Source organism: Saccopteryx bilineata, chromosome 2, assembly GCF_036850765.1.
Source record: "Saccopteryx bilineata isolate mSacBil1 chromosome 2, mSacBil1_pri_phased_curated, whole genome shotgun sequence".
Taxonomy (NCBI): Eukaryota; Metazoa; Chordata; class Mammalia; order Chiroptera; family Emballonuridae; genus Saccopteryx; species Saccopteryx bilineata.
The window spans coordinates 176,444,294-176,460,196 of record NC_089491.1 but is presented as its reverse complement, the minus strand read 5'-3'; the positions used below and the strand labels follow the sequence as shown (position 1 = coordinate 176,460,196).

General features: G+C 51.1%; 2 protein-coding genes across 3 annotated transcripts in view; one reads left to right on the top strand and one right to left on the bottom strand.

Annotated features, from left to right (window-relative positions):
- STAT6 (signal transducer and activator of transcription 6) overlaps positions 1-15,903 on the top strand; it is an 87,790-nt gene that overhangs the window by 44,144 nt on the left and 27,743 nt on the right. The window lies entirely within an intron of this gene.
- Positions 1-15,903, bottom strand: part of LRP1 (LDL receptor related protein 1) — an 81,620-nt gene that overhangs the window by 64,331 nt on the left and 1,386 nt on the right. The window contains exons 2-6 of the mRNA XM_066258743.1: positions 7,452-7,574; positions 4,140-4,277; positions 2,325-2,444; positions 685-813; positions 304-567 (exon numbers count right to left, since the gene is read on the bottom strand). Of these exons, the coding sequence (XP_066114840.1) occupies positions 304-567; positions 685-813; positions 2,325-2,444; positions 4,140-4,277; positions 7,452-7,574 (774 nt within the window). The remainder of the gene's footprint in view (positions 1-303; positions 568-684; positions 814-2,324; positions 2,445-4,139; positions 4,278-7,451; positions 7,575-15,903) is intronic.

Genomic DNA, 15,903 nt, shown 5'->3' with positions numbered 1-15,903 from the left:
GCAGTCTAATCATCACACTTCTGTCTCTGAGAACGGGCAGTCCATGGTCTCTGGAAATTGACGAGGCATATCTCTTTTGAGGCCTTTCTCAGATCTGAGCCAGAAAGGCACAGCCTGACTCTGCCCCTGTCCCAAATAGGCCTCAGCATGTGGCAGCCCCCTGCCCCAGACTCTGTCAGAGGCTTCTTGTTTAGGCTCCTGCCCTAGACAGAGGTCATCCTGTCCAACCACCTGCCTCTGTCCCAGCCAGGCTCCACCTCCTCTTCCCTCCTGCACCCTCCAAGCTGGAAGCAGGCAACTCACGGTGCAGGCTGAGGGAGATGTTTATGGTGTGTTCGTCCACGAAGCCCTTCAGGCCAGGCATGCGGGCACACTTGAGCTGCGTCTGGGAAGCACTGTCCCCAACGTGCACCCAGCACACTGTCTCATTGGCGTAGCTGAAGTCCATGGCCGTGGTCTGCCGCGTGCTGGTGGGTGTGATGGTAGACACCTGGGCCCCACTCAGGTATGTGGCCAGGATGTTTTGAGAGTTGGCAATCAGCAGCACAGGGGGCCGGTCTACCGGCTCTGCAGATGGAGAGGAGGGTCAATGCATCAAGGGACCCTAGCACCACACAGGCTATTATCCACCAGGAAACAAAACTGAGGGCATCTAGCATGGTGGCCAAACGTGACCCCACCCACCATTCTTGGCCTTGCAGGAGCGGTTGTCTGGCTGCAGCAGGTAACCTTCTACACAGCCGCACGTGAAGGAGCCATCTGTGTTGGTGCAGAGCTGGCTGCAGGTGCCATACACTGAGCACTCATCAAAGTCTGCCGGGAAAAGGGCAAGGATGTGGTCATTTCCAGTGTGATGAGGGCAGGGAAGTGTGTGCCCTCAGATACTACCACTGGGTGCGTCCATTGCAACAGCTACTTTGGAGGACAATTTGGCGGAATCTACTAATGAGAAATGTGCAAACTCACCCAGCATGTCCAGACTTGGAATGTAACCTAGAGAAATATCCACGTATGTGCACATCATCCATTCATTCAGAAAATATTTCTTCAGTACCTACTAGGTGCCAGTACTGTCCTAGGCTCTGGGGATACGTCAGCAAATAAAATAAATTCAAACTGCTGCCCTCATAAAACTTAACCTCAGTAAACTATAAAATGAAATACTGTTACTACAATAAGAAATACAACAAAAAGATAAGTTCTATATTTTAGAGGTGCTAGTGCACTGGAAAACGACTGGTGCTGTGGAAAAACATTAAGCAAAGAAAGGGAAAAGGGAATGCAGGTGTGGGGGGACTTTAGAGTGGCCAGGGATGGCCCCACGGAGAACGTGGCATTCGTGCAAAGACTCGAGGGAGGCAAATTTAAAACGGAAAAGTTTGTGTTGCTTGTAACAGAGAAATTGGGAACATCTTACTCATCAATAGGGCAGTGGCCAACTAAGCTGTGGTAACAGTCATACATCACAGTGGTTTGAAAAGAACAAGGTAGATCTCCACATATTAACGTGGAAAAATCTTTAGGACATGCTGATGAAAAAACTGGAAACAGGAATGTACAGGATGATTTTATGTAATAAGAACACATGCACACAAACAGTCTTTTCACTGAGATTGTCCATGAACACATGCACACAGAGGTACAGAAGAAGCCTGGGAAGAAACGTACACGCTGCTAACAGACTTGACCACCACAGAGGGAAAGGAACCAGAAGTAAGGATTTGTCAAAGTGGACTATAGTTTTATCTTAGTGCCTTAATTTTTTTTTTTTACAGGAAACTCACATATGACCTATATAATTTTGTGTGTGTGTGACAGAGACAGAGAGAGGGACAGATAGGGACAGACAGGAAGAGAGAGAGATGAGAAGTATCAATTCTTCGTTGAGGCACCTTAGTTGTTCATTGATTGCTTTCTCATATGTGCCTTGATGGGGAAAGGTGGGGCTACAGCAGACAGAGGAGTGACCCCTTGCTCAAGCCAGCGACCTTGGGCTCAAGCTGGTGAGCCTTGCTCAAACCAGATGAGCCCACACTCAAGCCGGCAACCTTGAAGTTTTGAACCTGGGTCGGGTTATCCACCCAGTTAGATGCTCTATCCACTGCACCACAGCCTGGTCAGGATGACCTATATAATTTTAAGATGAATTTTCTGAAGTTTGGTGGAAGCAAATAGGCTCAGAGTAAAGCCCGGAGGCTATGTAGGGTATCTGGTCATGCCTCCTCTCTGGTACCTTCTTGTCTAACTTTCTCCTGCCCCCTCCAGGCCCACTGGCCCTGCCTCCCGCTCCCCCAACCAGCACACGGGCACTTGCACTCACTTACCTTTGCAGGTCTTGCCATCTGCCTGCAGCTGGAAGCTGCTGTTGCAGTAGCAGGTGGGCCCATTGAGTGTGGGGACACAGTGGTGCTGGCAGCCCAGCTGAGAACAGTTAACTAGGAGCTCTGTGAGAGGGCAGGAGACACACACACACTCAGGCCCTCAGACCTGGCAGCCACCCCCAGACTGTAACCTTCACCCAGCCTCCATCAACCTTTCAGAAACCACATTCAAGGCCTGCAGTGTCGGAGGTGAAAGGGGCTTGGGAAGCACCTACTATATTTTGCAAGTGGGAAAACTGAGACCCCAAGAGGGTATAAGACAGGCCCAAGGTCACATAACCAATTATGGCTTTAACCATCTCCCTGCTCTGGCCTCCCTTTGTCCCCATGGAGAGAGTTGTGGTAGTTTGCTGGGCCCAAAGAGAGTGTGGACAGTGTCTCATCCTGTTCATATGCCTCTTGCTTGCACTGCCTAGAGACTATGATGTCGGCTCCAGGGCTGAGGGTGAAGAGTGGACATGAACTCGAGTCTTTCCCTACAGGATCCCGCTCTGGCTTGAAAGCACCCTCCAACCTATTCGCTGAGCCCCAGAGGCCTCTGAAAGAAGCCTGAGTAAAGTCCAGGTGGAGCATGGCAGGAAGAGCGAAACTGGTTTGCTCAGAATTCTTCTCTAATTTTTCTCCTGCCACTGACCCACTTCCACAGGGGAGACAGAAGGGAATGAGACGGGAGGGGGGAGGGGTGGGAGCAACTGCCCCCCCAAACCAGCGACCCAATTAATGGTTTTGCGTGGGGCCAGGCGGCCTGGTCACAAAGACCCCTTTGTCCAGCTGCTTCATGCCCCCACCTAGGGTGAGAGCTGCCCCAGATGCTAAGATGTTCAGAAGCACTAAGCCTGCCAGGCAGAGCTGGGATGGGGGGCCAGACCCCAGTTACTCCCATTCTTCACCACCACCACCCGAGAGCCCACATGTGCAGCCTGTCCAGCCTTCTGCCACAGAGAAGGTAAGTATTGTTTGTTCTGGAAAATCTAGAAAAGAGTTTTTCTTCTGGATATAGGGGCGGGGGTGCAGTAGGAGGAGAACCAACTTCTGTAATATCAGAGAAGGAAAGTTCAAACCCTGGGTTTTTGAGTTTCTTTGTTGTTTTTGAAGCTGAAAAAGTAATTCAAGGTATTCTAAAGGAAGCAAACTTGAATGTGTACCATCCAATAATATAGGATGTATGTGGCAATTGAAGTCAATCCCTGGGCCCACACTCTGCATCCCATCCCAGGAGCTCCACAGAAAAACATGCAAAATCAGCCAAAGGAGAGGATAAAATCCCCCACACACTCCCTTGCTCCTCACGCCCTGCCCTGAGCGAACAGTATCCAGATGCATCTCCTCCCACAGGCCAGAAAGCAGGTGAGCAAAACTCCAGACCCCCTGGCCTCTGTTCTTTTTTCTTCATACACGTTTCATGTAAGAAACTGTGTGGAGAAAGGACCCCACTATAGAAAACAAAAAAGTATGAAAATACTTTTATAGGTAGGAAACTATAAAGGAGCGTCTGGGGAAGGAGAGTGACTTGTCTAAGCACACACAGACACACAGAGAAGTGGCCGGGCTAGGGCTCACACTTAGAGCTTGTTGACCAAACTCCGAGCCCAAAGGACCACTCTCTAGTGGCATTTCTGTGTAGGGGCACAGGACAGGGCCTTATCCCCACTGGAGGTACCAGGATAGTCCTCGGATGGCAGGCCTCCAAACCCCTCAGGTACCCGCCTGAGAAATCCTCGCATTCAGCCGGGATAATAGTGGTAGAAGAGCCCTTACCTCGGCAGTGGGGCCCCTCGTCTGAACCATCCATGCAGTCCTGGACCCCATTGCAGAGGCGGGACATGGGAACACACACCTCAGTGCCCAGGCAATTGTGCTCGTTCGGCTGGCATCGCTGGGTCTTACTCTGTGGGCCTGGGGCAAGACGAAAAGGTTAACGTGACTAAGCTGGTTACAGTGGCTGTCTGGGAACACACTGGGAGAGGAGGTGGAGAACTGAGACTTGGTTTCAGACATCTGCGTTTTTTAGATCTCAGAAGGCCTCAGGAGTGGTTGGACAATTATACCTGGACCTCTTCTACACCATTTCCCACAGTAGTCACATACCTGGGAGCAGCCAGATGGAGGGAAGAACTAGACTTTCAGCCAAGAGTCCACTCTCCAAATGCCCTATGCCTATGGACCCCAATGCCTCTACATTCTACATTCAGGAGACAGGCTGAGGTCAGAAGCGAAAGGTTTGGATAAGCTAAGGAAGACCAAGTCCGTGGAAGAGAAATTCAAATGATAAAGAACATCTCCTTCCCATCCATAGCTTCCTAGGTCCCAGAGAATGGCTGAGAGTCAGAGCAGGTCTTCTAGAACTGCACTGTCCAATAAGGAGTATCAGCCATAGGCAGCTACTGAGCGCTTGACTTGTGACTAGCTCAAAATGTAAGAATAAAATACACACTGGCTTTTGAAGACTTAATAACACACTCACACACACACACACACACGCACACAAAGAATGTGAAAGATCTCATTAATACTTTTATATAAATATTATACTGAAATGATAAAATTTTGGATACACTGAGTAAAATAAAATTTAAATTAATTTCACCTGGTTATTTTTTCCTTTTTTTTTTTTTTGTTTTGTTTTGTTGTATTTTTCTGAAGCTGGAAACGGGGAGGCAGTCAGACAGACTCCCGCATGCGCCCGACCGGGATCCACCCGGCACACCCACCAGAGGGCGATGCTCTGCCCATCCGGGGCGTCACTCTGCTGCAACCAGAGACACTCCAGCGCCCGCCCGAGGCAGAGGCCAAGGAGCCATCCCCAGCGCCTGGGCCATCTTTGCTCCAATGGAGCCCTGGCTGTGGGAGGGGAAGAGAGAGACAGAGAGGAAGAAGAGGGGGAGGAGTGGAGAAGCAGATGGGCGCTTCTCCTGTGTGCCCTGGCCGGGAATCGAACCCGGGACTTCTGCACGCCAGGCCGATGTCTACCACTGAGCCAACCGGCCAGGGCCTATTTTTTCCTTTTTAAATGTGGCTACTAGAAAATTTTGAATTGCCTAGGAGGCTTGCATTATATGCTATTGGATAGCATTATTCTAGATCCCCAACCCCAGAGCAGAGCCTGTCTGATAAAAGGATTTGGGAAGGGTCAAAGGTGGTGGCCCACTAGTGATATCTCATGGTACTTCCTTTGTTGCCCAAGAAGATGGGCCTGGGGTAGGGGATTCCTCAGGGAATTCTCAGGAGGTCATGCAGGCTAGGATGCTGGCTGAGCCAGTGAGCTGGAAGATAGACTACTGCCTACTGGCTCCCAAACCAGTACAGTGAGTGTAACGCCTGTTCTATACTGGTCTAAACTGAATCCTGCCCACTACGCCAGGTGTAATGCCAGTTGTGAAGGCCAGGCAGGTTCACACTGGATTCAGGCAGACCACAGAAGAACCACAGAGCCAAAAAGCATTGGGCCATTCCTGTTTATTGGATTCTAGGAACAGCGAGTGAGCTAACAGGCAGGAGGAAACCTCTTCTCGGGGCAGCGGCCAAGCAAACCCCCCCTCACAGTGCAGGGCAAGCGATCTGCACCGAGGGAAGTACCGTAGCCTTATATAGGCCATACACAAGTGGCTTTCTGCTACGTGTTTGAGCACTAATCGTGCCAAGTGTTTGCAGCCAGGAAACCAGCAAGCAAGCCTAACCACTGCTGTTTTCCCTATAGGGTGTGTGAGAGTGTCAGGGCCAGCGTGAGTAACCTATCCCATGTGCCTGGGTAGAAGTCTGTATGCACAGGTGAAGGAGGTGTGCATGAAGGTCTACCTGTGTGTGTCTATGTGTGCTGGTGCTTCTGGCCTCAGAATGTGCATTTCCATGTTCTGTGGGGAGTGAGCCTGAGTCCGTGTCTGTATTTGGGGGCATCTGTCCGAGTTCAGGTTGTGCTTCTGCATCCCTGTTTGAATGTTGACTCTGTGTTGCTATAAGAACGTTTCTGTGCCAGCATCTGCTTTTATATATGTCAGAGTAGGCGAGTCAGTGTCCAGGAGGGGCTGTGCATGTGATGGGCCTGGGAATGTGTAAGAGCAGGGGTACATATAAGGTGGGGTTTGCGTCGAGGAAAGAATGGATAAAAAGAGCCAGTTCCAGCCCATTTGCAAGGCTTTCTTAACCCTTAACACCAAACATCAGGTCAGAAACGTGGGGCATAAAGGTAGCATCAGATAAGAGGACCACGCTCACCACAGAAACACGGGCAGAATATCCCTGGCCCCCACTCCTCCAGAGCAGTGTATGGGGGTGAGGCTGAGAGAACTGCTGGCTCCCTTTCCGGCCCTAAAATTACCCCTGATAATTATGGGTGAGGGTGTGGGGAGGGCACAGGGGATGAGGTTGGAACAGAACAAACCCGGGGAGAGACCAGAGACAGGTTTAAGAACGCATGGCACCTAGACCCTGGCCCAGATGAATTCATCAGGAGAGAGAGGCTGAAGGTAGAGACCCCAGCACTCTGCCAGCTGCCCAGGGCTCTGGGGTCTGGCCAGCAAGTCCTCCACCCTCTCACCCCCAACTGGCAGAGTAAAGGCTGGGCGGGAACCTTTCTCCCAGTTTAAACAGCTGCCTCTGATTACACCACTTACTGGTGGCAGGGGAAGGCGGGGGTGGTGGGACACGCACAGGGGTGGGGCTTCTGGTACAGAGACTAAGCAAGAGTTGGTGGCCTTTGGCCTAGGAGTTTGAGTACAGAAAGGGGGATCTGACCTGTGGGCACTCAGCAAGGGTCAGGAGGCTCTGAGGTGGAAAGAAGAGGGACAAGCAAAAGGGCACTCAGGCCCCCTCCTAGCAAAACTGTCAGTACAGAGAACAGTCTCCGGCAGGCCTGGGACAGAGCGACTGAGGGACCATTTCTGAGCACACCAGGCACCATGCCGGGCGCACTAAAGGGGAGAGAGGGCAATTTTAGCTGTGTCATGGACAAACAATCACAGAGCAAGGTCTACACCAGGCTAGAGATTAGCTGTCCTCATTCCAAACTGCTTGGACCTAAAGGCAAAAAAGATAAGTCAGGGGTTTGGGTGGAGGGATCCAAAAAATACTTACAGATCTCAGGGGCCTCATCAGATCCATCGGGGCAGTCCCTCTCCCCATCACACCGCCAGCCCTTTGAGATACAGGTGATCTGGTCTCTGCAGGCAAACTGCTTAGGGCTGCAGGTCTTGGGGACTAGGGACAAGTAAAGAAAACAGGTGTAAATGAAGGTTGGACGCAAACTCTATGGCTCTAAAGTTCCCTGTATGGGTCCTCCTCTTTTCCCAACATCAGTCTCCATTTCGCCCAAACTCTCTCAACCACAGTACATGTGTGTGTGTAGGGGGGAGGAGTGGCCAGGGGGCAGGGGGCTGTGTGTCACTCCTGGAACACTGTGTACCTGTTGTGGGTGGGAGAAGGACACAGGGAGCACATTTTTCCGCCACCCCCCTCACACCCAGCCAGCCCCCTAGGCTGCCTATCCAATGTGCCCCTCCTCTAGCCCTCAGGGTCAAAGCCCTTGTTATCTGGGTTACTGTGGACACGCACCAACACTTTCGGCTTTGCTGACTGAGTGAAAGATGGGACATTTAGGGGGTATTGCCATGTTTTCTCTTTATCTTCCTCTCCCTCCCACTAGAAACTCACAGCTGGTCTTTTCTAACCTCTCTGCTCCTCTGCCCACTGGGACACTCCTGGTCCATGAAACATATCACCCCTCCCCCATCTCCAACTCCTAACCACCAGGCTCTAGATGGAAAGCGTGTGTGTGTGGGGGGGTGCCCTCAGCACAGCAGTAGCTTAAAGATGGTATCAGCAGAGAGGGACTGGAGGGCAAGGCTGTCCAGGGCAGGGCAGGGCAGGGGTACAACAGAGCAGAGAGCCCCACTTCCACCTCAATTCTCTAAGGATGTAGCTTCCCTTGTCATTAGACCCCAGGGAGGGCTTTCAGTATATGTCTTCAGGGGTAAGAGGCGCATAAAGATTGCCCAGCATGGCCTGACCTGTGGTGGCACAGTTGGTAAAGCGTCGACCTGGGACACTGAGGTTGCCCGTTCAAAACCCCGGGCTTCCCTGGTCAGTGCACATGTGGGAGTTGATGTTTTCTGCTCCACCCCCCTTTCTCTCTCTCACTCTCTCTCTCTCTCTGTCCCCTCTCTCTAAAATGAATAAATAAATTAGTTAAAAAAGACTGCTCAGGATAATAGAGTTGGAAAGTCAAAGCAGCAGGATGCCTGGGTGATCTGTGGGAGCTGATTTCAACCCAGCCAACCCATGAAGTTACTACATCCAGGACCTCTTTTGTCCTACCCCTTCACCCTCTCAGCTCCTGCGCCATTCTCTTAACCTCATTCTCTGAGGAGGTATTAAGAATGGTAACACTAACTCTTATTGTGGGCTCAATATCTGCCATCTGCTGGGAACTGTGGTAAACCAGTTTTTTCCAAGTATCATCTTATTTAATCCTCTCCACAACATAACAAACTAGATACTACTAACACCACCATTTTATAGATGAGGAAACCGGCCTCAGAGAGGTGGGGTCACAGAGCAGGCAAATGACAAAACCAGGGATCACTCAGTTTTCAGCTAACTCTAAGTCTGGTTTTTTTGTTTGTTTGTTTTATTGACTTTAGAGAGAGAGGAAGGGAGAGAGACAGACAGAAACAATCTGTTTCTGTATGTGCCCTGACTAGGGATCAAACCAACAACCTCTGTATAGCCCGATGATTCTCTAATCAACTGAGACATCCAGCCAGGGCTGACTCTAAGGTTTTAATCAGTGCAGTCTGTACTAGTCTCCCCATTCCCACTGAGAGATATTCAAGAGTTGTTCCTCCCAACCCCATCACCATGTCCTCCATGAGAAGGAAATTCTTCTCCCTCTTTCACCCCCACCCAGGGCTGGGCTCTCAGTGTCCCATCCCTTCACCTCCTTTTCCTCAGCCTGTGTCAATTCCAGTTCTATTCAGCTGGCACGCACTGGAGACCAGCCCTGTGTCAGACACTGCACTAGGCACTGGGGTGCCAAGGAGGAGCAAAGTGCTCCTTCAGAAGCCTCGTCCCCTGGGAAGACAGCTGTACACCAACCACTACCTTGAATGCAGGGCAGTGAGCTCAGGGCTGGGATGGAGTATAAGTAAAGTATGTCAGGGTTCATAGCAGGGAGGGACAGAGTCTGAGGGAGGCCACATGGAGAAGATGTCCTCCCTCCCTAACCTCTATCTCTGGCAGAGGGGACTATATTCAGGCCCCTGGCCAGGATGAGAGCCAAGTTCAGGAAACACATCAAGGATGGCCAGGACAGGCCCCCCCAAAGTCCTCCTCCCCTACCCCCCACCCTGAGCAGGGAATAAAGGCTCCTTAAAGAGGTAGATAATGCTGAGTTCATTGCCCCACTGGGCCAGCTGTGAGGTCTTCCCAGGGAAACAGCCAGCCAGCCTTGTCAGCCTCGTTAGCATGCCGGAGAACGGTCTTCTTCCCCTGGCCAGCCGAGACTGTCTGGGGGGTGGGGGGAATGGGAGTCAGGGGCAGATGGGCTGTTTGAAGCCCAGAAACGGCCCCCATACCACCCCCATGCCCCTCCACCTGGACTTAGTCCACATCCCCACGCCTCCTAGGCCAGAACTCACAGCCCCGGCCTGAGGTCACTGGTTGGTCACTCCAACTTCCCCTCCATTCTGCATCCCAGCCCTGATCCCCCCTCCTCTGGCCCTTACTTTGTCCCTCCTGCTGTCCCCCACCCCCATTTTTGGCCTGAACTCTACAGAGGAAACAGCAGCTGGCAAACTCAGAAAGCTGGAATGAGAGAGATTCACAAACCAGATGTGCTCTTGCAGAGGGAAGAGAGTGGGGGATGGGGAAGTGAAAGAAGAGGAGCCCTCAGGGCCCTCTATCCCACAGCAGCATCTCTTCAGGCCCAGGGGCAGAGGGACTTGGGGGGTACACATGTCCCAAGAGCCAGGGCAGTGCAAGGATTGTGGAGAGATAAGTGAAAGAACTTCCTTCCTGTCAGGGATGGTGGAGAAAGCTCCAGGAATCTGGAGTTTGAAGGCTGAGGCCTGTCTTTGATTTCCTTCAAGGAGAGAGGGGAGGAAAGAAACAAATAACCTACTTGGGGCAGTCTACACAGCCAAGGGAAGCCCCACTCTGAGGTGGGAGGGAGCTACAGTGGGGGTAGGGTAGAAAGCTGGTAATCTGCTTAGAGCTTCCATCCAACCCCACTTTCCCCTGCTGAGCTTTCTGCATCTGATACTAGCACCTAGAAAACCTACTTTTGTGGCCTACAACTTAGGTAAGGGAACAACACTGCCTTAAGTTCAGCTTTAAGTTTGCAATCAACTACTGGCCTTCCCTGCCTCCTGCCCTTCATGAGAATTAGGACTCTTTTTTTTTTTTTTTTTTTTGTATTTTTTTCTGAAGCTGGAAACGGGAGAGACAGTCAGACAGACTCCCGCATGCGCCCGACCGGGATCCACCCGGCACACCCACCAGGGGCCACGCTCTGTCCACCAAGGGGCGATGCTCTGCCCCTCTGGGGCGTCGCTCCGCCGCGACCAGAGCCACTCTAGCGCCTGGGGCAGAGGCCAAGGAGCCATCCCCAGCGCCTGGGCCATCTTTGCTCCAATGGAGCCTTGGCTGCGGGAGGGAAAGAGAGAGACAGAGAGGAAGGAGGGGGGAGGGTGGAGAAGCAAATGGGCACTTCTCCTATGTGCCCTGGCCGGGAATCGAAACCGGGTCCCCCGAACGCCAGGCCGACGCTCTACCACTGAGCCAACCGGCCAGGGCCAGAATTAGGACTCTTAATGATATGAGCAACTCTTTACAACATGGTCAGAATGAGTCGGCCACTGATCTGAAATACTTTATATTAACAGTGGATACAGTTGCAATCCCCATCATACAGATGAAGAAACCAAGGCACAGAGCCATTAGGAACTGCACAGGTGGTTTCCTCATTGGCCATGATGATGGAACCAGATGGAGAAGGATGAAGGAGGGAAATGGCAGGGAGAATATTTTGGTCCTCTGAAGCTGGGAGTGGGGAGTGGGATCACAGGGGGTAGTAGTGGCCTGCAGGGAGGAGAAGAACAAGAACAGAACAGAACATAGAAGAGAGAGGACGGAGATGAAGGAGGAGAGGACTAAAAAGGAAAGAGAGTAAGAGAGGTTGCAGAGAGAACGCCAGGACACAGGGGCCGTCTGTTCTCAGCTTTGCTTGGAGATGAATGTGACCGCCATGCTAACTCTGGCCAACACCCCTGCCCCCCTTCATCAAATCCAGGCACCCGGCCCAGCAATGGCCCCCAGGGCCACCAAGCTGGAGCCAGGGCAGGAGGTGTAGGGTTGGTTGTGTGTCCAGACACCACACAGACCCCACTGCCCTGTTTGAGCCTTGGCTGTTGTCCTTTATCCGACTCTGGGACCTTGGAGCTGGGGTGGGGTGGGGGATAAGAGTCCCTGGCTAGTGAAGAGAGAGTGAGTGAGGAAAGCACAGACCTTGAGGGAGTCTTCTTCAGAGAAGGGACCCATTCCTTGACCACTTTGGGAGCAGTGAGGGAGAGAAAGAGAGGTGAGACCTCAGGTGATGCTTCTGAAAGGACTAGGAGACTTGAGGCAGGAAATTCATCAGAGACCTTCGAGACCTTTTTCGAGAGCAGACGCAGCAGAGGGAGAGACAGGCCGTGTGTGGAGGGATGTTTCTTAAAGGGAACTACATTATATATTTAAGGGAACAGAGGAGCCAGGGGTGGCCAAGGGGTAGGGAGCAGAGCCTGCAAGAATCTAAACTTTCAAATATATGGGGGTGGGGCAGCAAGGGCCTCCCAAACCCAAACCAAGAGCTTTTCACTGAAATTTTATGTATTTTGGGTGTTACCCTGTGGCTCTTTCCCGCAGCTCAGTGAAGCTCAAACACATTTTTGTCATTCCTGAGTCTGGGCCTCTGCTTGCGGCCTGGACAGAAGGACAGACAGGATGGCCTGGACTGCCAGGGGAGGGGAAGGGTCTGCCCCCCATCTTGAGTCAATATTGACTCAGCAGCACATTAGCCTGACAAGTGAGCTCCCCACCATCTTTTCCTTTCCCCACAAGTAAAATTCAAACCCTTCAAATGTCTCCAGAGGTCATCATATCTCTCACCAGGCCTTCAAAGGCCTTCCTCATCTACCCCCAACCCACACACATGGCTTATCCTCAGCAGACGTAGGAGCTCTAAGCTCCTGACCCATTCCCCACACCTTTCTCTAATTCTCAGGCCATGAGGAAGTTCTGCCAGAAGTCTAACCTCCCTCCTTTCTGAAATATCTCCTTTCTCTCTCTTACTCAGTCCACAAAGGGTATCAAGTTCCCTTTTGCAGAACAGTCTCTCCAAAATCCATTCCCAAAATTAGTGGAGGAAAAAGAGAGGAATTTTAAGAAACGTAAATAAAAAGTCTCACTGTTTAACTGGATATTCCCAGTCTCGCCTGGAAGAGAAAAGAATAACCATAAAATGTCGAGGTGGGAGCCAGGGATCACATGAGAAAACCCAGTCGAGACGCTTGCTCCAGGTGGCTTTTGGGGTTACCAAGAGACATGGATGGAGGTGAATGAAGACAGGCAGAGACAACGCGAGTAACAGAGACAAAGAGAGACAGGGCAGAGAATACTAGGAAAGATGGACAATAAGAAAGATGAACCAAGAAGATGAGAGGTAAGAGTTTCTGAAAGGCCAAGAGGCATACACCAATAGACAGACAGGAGGAAGAAAAGATCAGATGGTGCTGTAGCCCAGAGGTTGCCAAGACAATGACATAGTTATCTTGGGATGAACATGGAGAATAATAACAACCCTCCTCTGAGATGATTAGGGTGGGGGCAGCATATATCCTGATTTAGGGAGACAGAGTTCCTGCCCTAGCAATGTCTGACCCAAGAGAGACCCAGAATCAGATCTACTGCCTGCCATAGAATCTGGACGGTGGGAAGAAGGAAGACGGGGATTTTCAACCACGGAAGCCAAAGCTTGGGGAGACTCTGATCTCCTCAGGAGGAGCAAAAGGGGCAAATGCCTCTCCCCCACAATCCCTCACCTCTCTCCCAGGGAAGTTTTACACTGATGCCTGGGGCCATGACGCAGGAAGTATTCCAGAGCCAACTGCTTCCTTCTCCAAACAATGCAGGATTCTGCTAACTGGGCTGAAATCTGGGACTAAACACAGAAGGGTGGAACTAAGTTCTCACATCTCACCATTAGCTCCACCAGGTCAAGGACCCTTGCGTGGTCCCACTCAATTGGGCGATGAGTCCCCTCCATCCAGAGCTGGAGGACTTGAAAGGCTGGAGAGTCCATGAAGTGAGGGGAGCGGCCCAAAAAGAGACTGCTGAGGAGGAATAAGCTAGGTTTGGGTTTCTGATGTGCAAGGCTGAGACTACAGCAGGAGGAAAGAAAGTTAGACTCGGGTAAGGAAGGCTTCCCAAAGGTAAGGGAGGAATTTTGAAAAGCTGGAGCATTTGGACAAGATCTGGCTCTTCGGAGGTCCAGTGATAGGGAAGTGGATGGGGACAAAAAAAACTATGGAAAAAATGGAGGAAGGGGGAGCAACATCAGAAGAAAAGGAAGTCTTGAGAAATAGCCTCAAACCTCAAAATATCCCCCTAATCCCAAAATCAATGTCCTACCTATCCCTGCTTTGAAAGATGAGGGTAAGGGGAGAGGTTCAAGGATCTGGGTCTGACCAAGGGAGAAAAGAGTTTGCAACCTTCTCTCAGACAGCCAGGAAGCAAACACCTCAGCTCCATAACTCACTTCAACTGTCCAGCTTGTCTGAGAACTGGCTCATGGGGGTGTGTGGAGAGGGACAGGAGAGAGGGAGGAAGTCAGCCTTCTTCCCTGAGCCAGATCTGCCTGGAGCTGCCCTCCCCACTACAAAATGTTCTTAATCTCAGCAGGATCCTCAATAACCCTTCTTTCCATTTCCACCCCATCTATCTCCCCATCCTCCCAGAATTGACAGCAAGTACACTCAAATCTGTCTATAGCAGGGAGTAAAATTGTTCCCCAAAGAGAAGGAGACTCCGATGTGGGTTCAGGCAGAGTAGAGAATGCAAAAGAGGTGGGGAGGATCCCACAGCAATTCTTCTGGAGGAAGAGCAGCAAGGCCTGTGAGAGCAACAGCAAGGAAGGCTAGACACTAAGTCAGGTAAGTTGGGGCCAGGAGGTTTCTTTTTCTCAAACATGAAGGAGGAAGTTCTATGTCTGTGGGCTTGGGACTTAAGGGCAGGGGTAGGAATAAGGGAATCCCTTAGGCTGCCTGGATAGCGCTGGCCCTACAGGCCTGTGCAATTATCCTTTCTGACCGATAGCAAGTGGGACCCATGATTCATATTCCCACTGCCAAGGTAAGAACAGTAGTGTGTGCTTCGGGAGGGTCCTTTCCCTGAGACTTTGAATACAGGTTGATTTGAGCTGCAGTTATAGCTGCAGACTGAGTGAAAATTTTAAGGGTAGGCAGGCAGTAAAGGAGAACATATTCAGTCTCCCTCTTCCATTCACCACCAACCAACTTGGTGTGGCAAATAGAATTGCTTTAGAACCCAAGGAGTGATGCTACCTGGGCCATGCCTGACTGGGCTGGGGATCTTTTCTCCTCTTCACAGAGACCCACCCCTTTCTTCTAACTCCATCTACCCTCCAGCATGGGGTTCCTGATGGTCTCTCACATTTTTTTTTTTTTCTATCCCTCCCAGAAGTGGCTCATCCAGATCTCTCTGCCTTGGTTTCCCCTCCCACCTCACAGGGCTGATAACAAGAGGAAACAACATTCATAAGAGAGAAAGTCAAGAGCAAGGGTTAGCTGTGAGGGCTGGTCTGGAGGGAAAATCCTCTTTAACGCCTCTTGGGCAGATAATTGAGGTAGTATGGGGAGGTGGTGCAGGAGCAGATAGACAGTTCCCAAGATAGCATCATTGAGAGCTACTGAGTATACTTTTCTGGGCACAGCTACTTGCTGACCCCCTAGCCCCCTCTCCCAACTGAAGCAATTTGGGGGTAGGGGAAGAGAGGGTAAGATTATCTAGTTTCAGAGAAAAACTTTCCCAATCCCAACCTGGCAAAATTTAGAAGGTGGAGGAGGGGTGCATGACGCTATTGGGCCCAGTTTTTTTCTCGGATGACAGAACTAAAATGACGGAAGCACTGAGATCCCACTCCTTCTCAAATCAGGGGCCCAGTTCAACCCAACCCCTGACCCCAGATCAAAGCTTGGGCAAGACTTGAACCAGTGACTCACAAGTAAGTGAAGAAAATAGCTGATATGAAAAGGAAAAGAGGCACCCCATTTCCCCCAAAGGACACAGTTCTAACCCAAACCTAACTGCAGTATAGAAAGTGTGTGTATATGGGAGGAGGAGGGGGAACGCTGGAGAGAAATAAACACATTTACCAAAAGAGCAGAGAATTGGGGGTTGGGGGTATAGCCATAACCCTCATCCAATCTCTAATTCTCCTTCCTGTCCAAACTGTGATCAAGCCAGAAGTCAG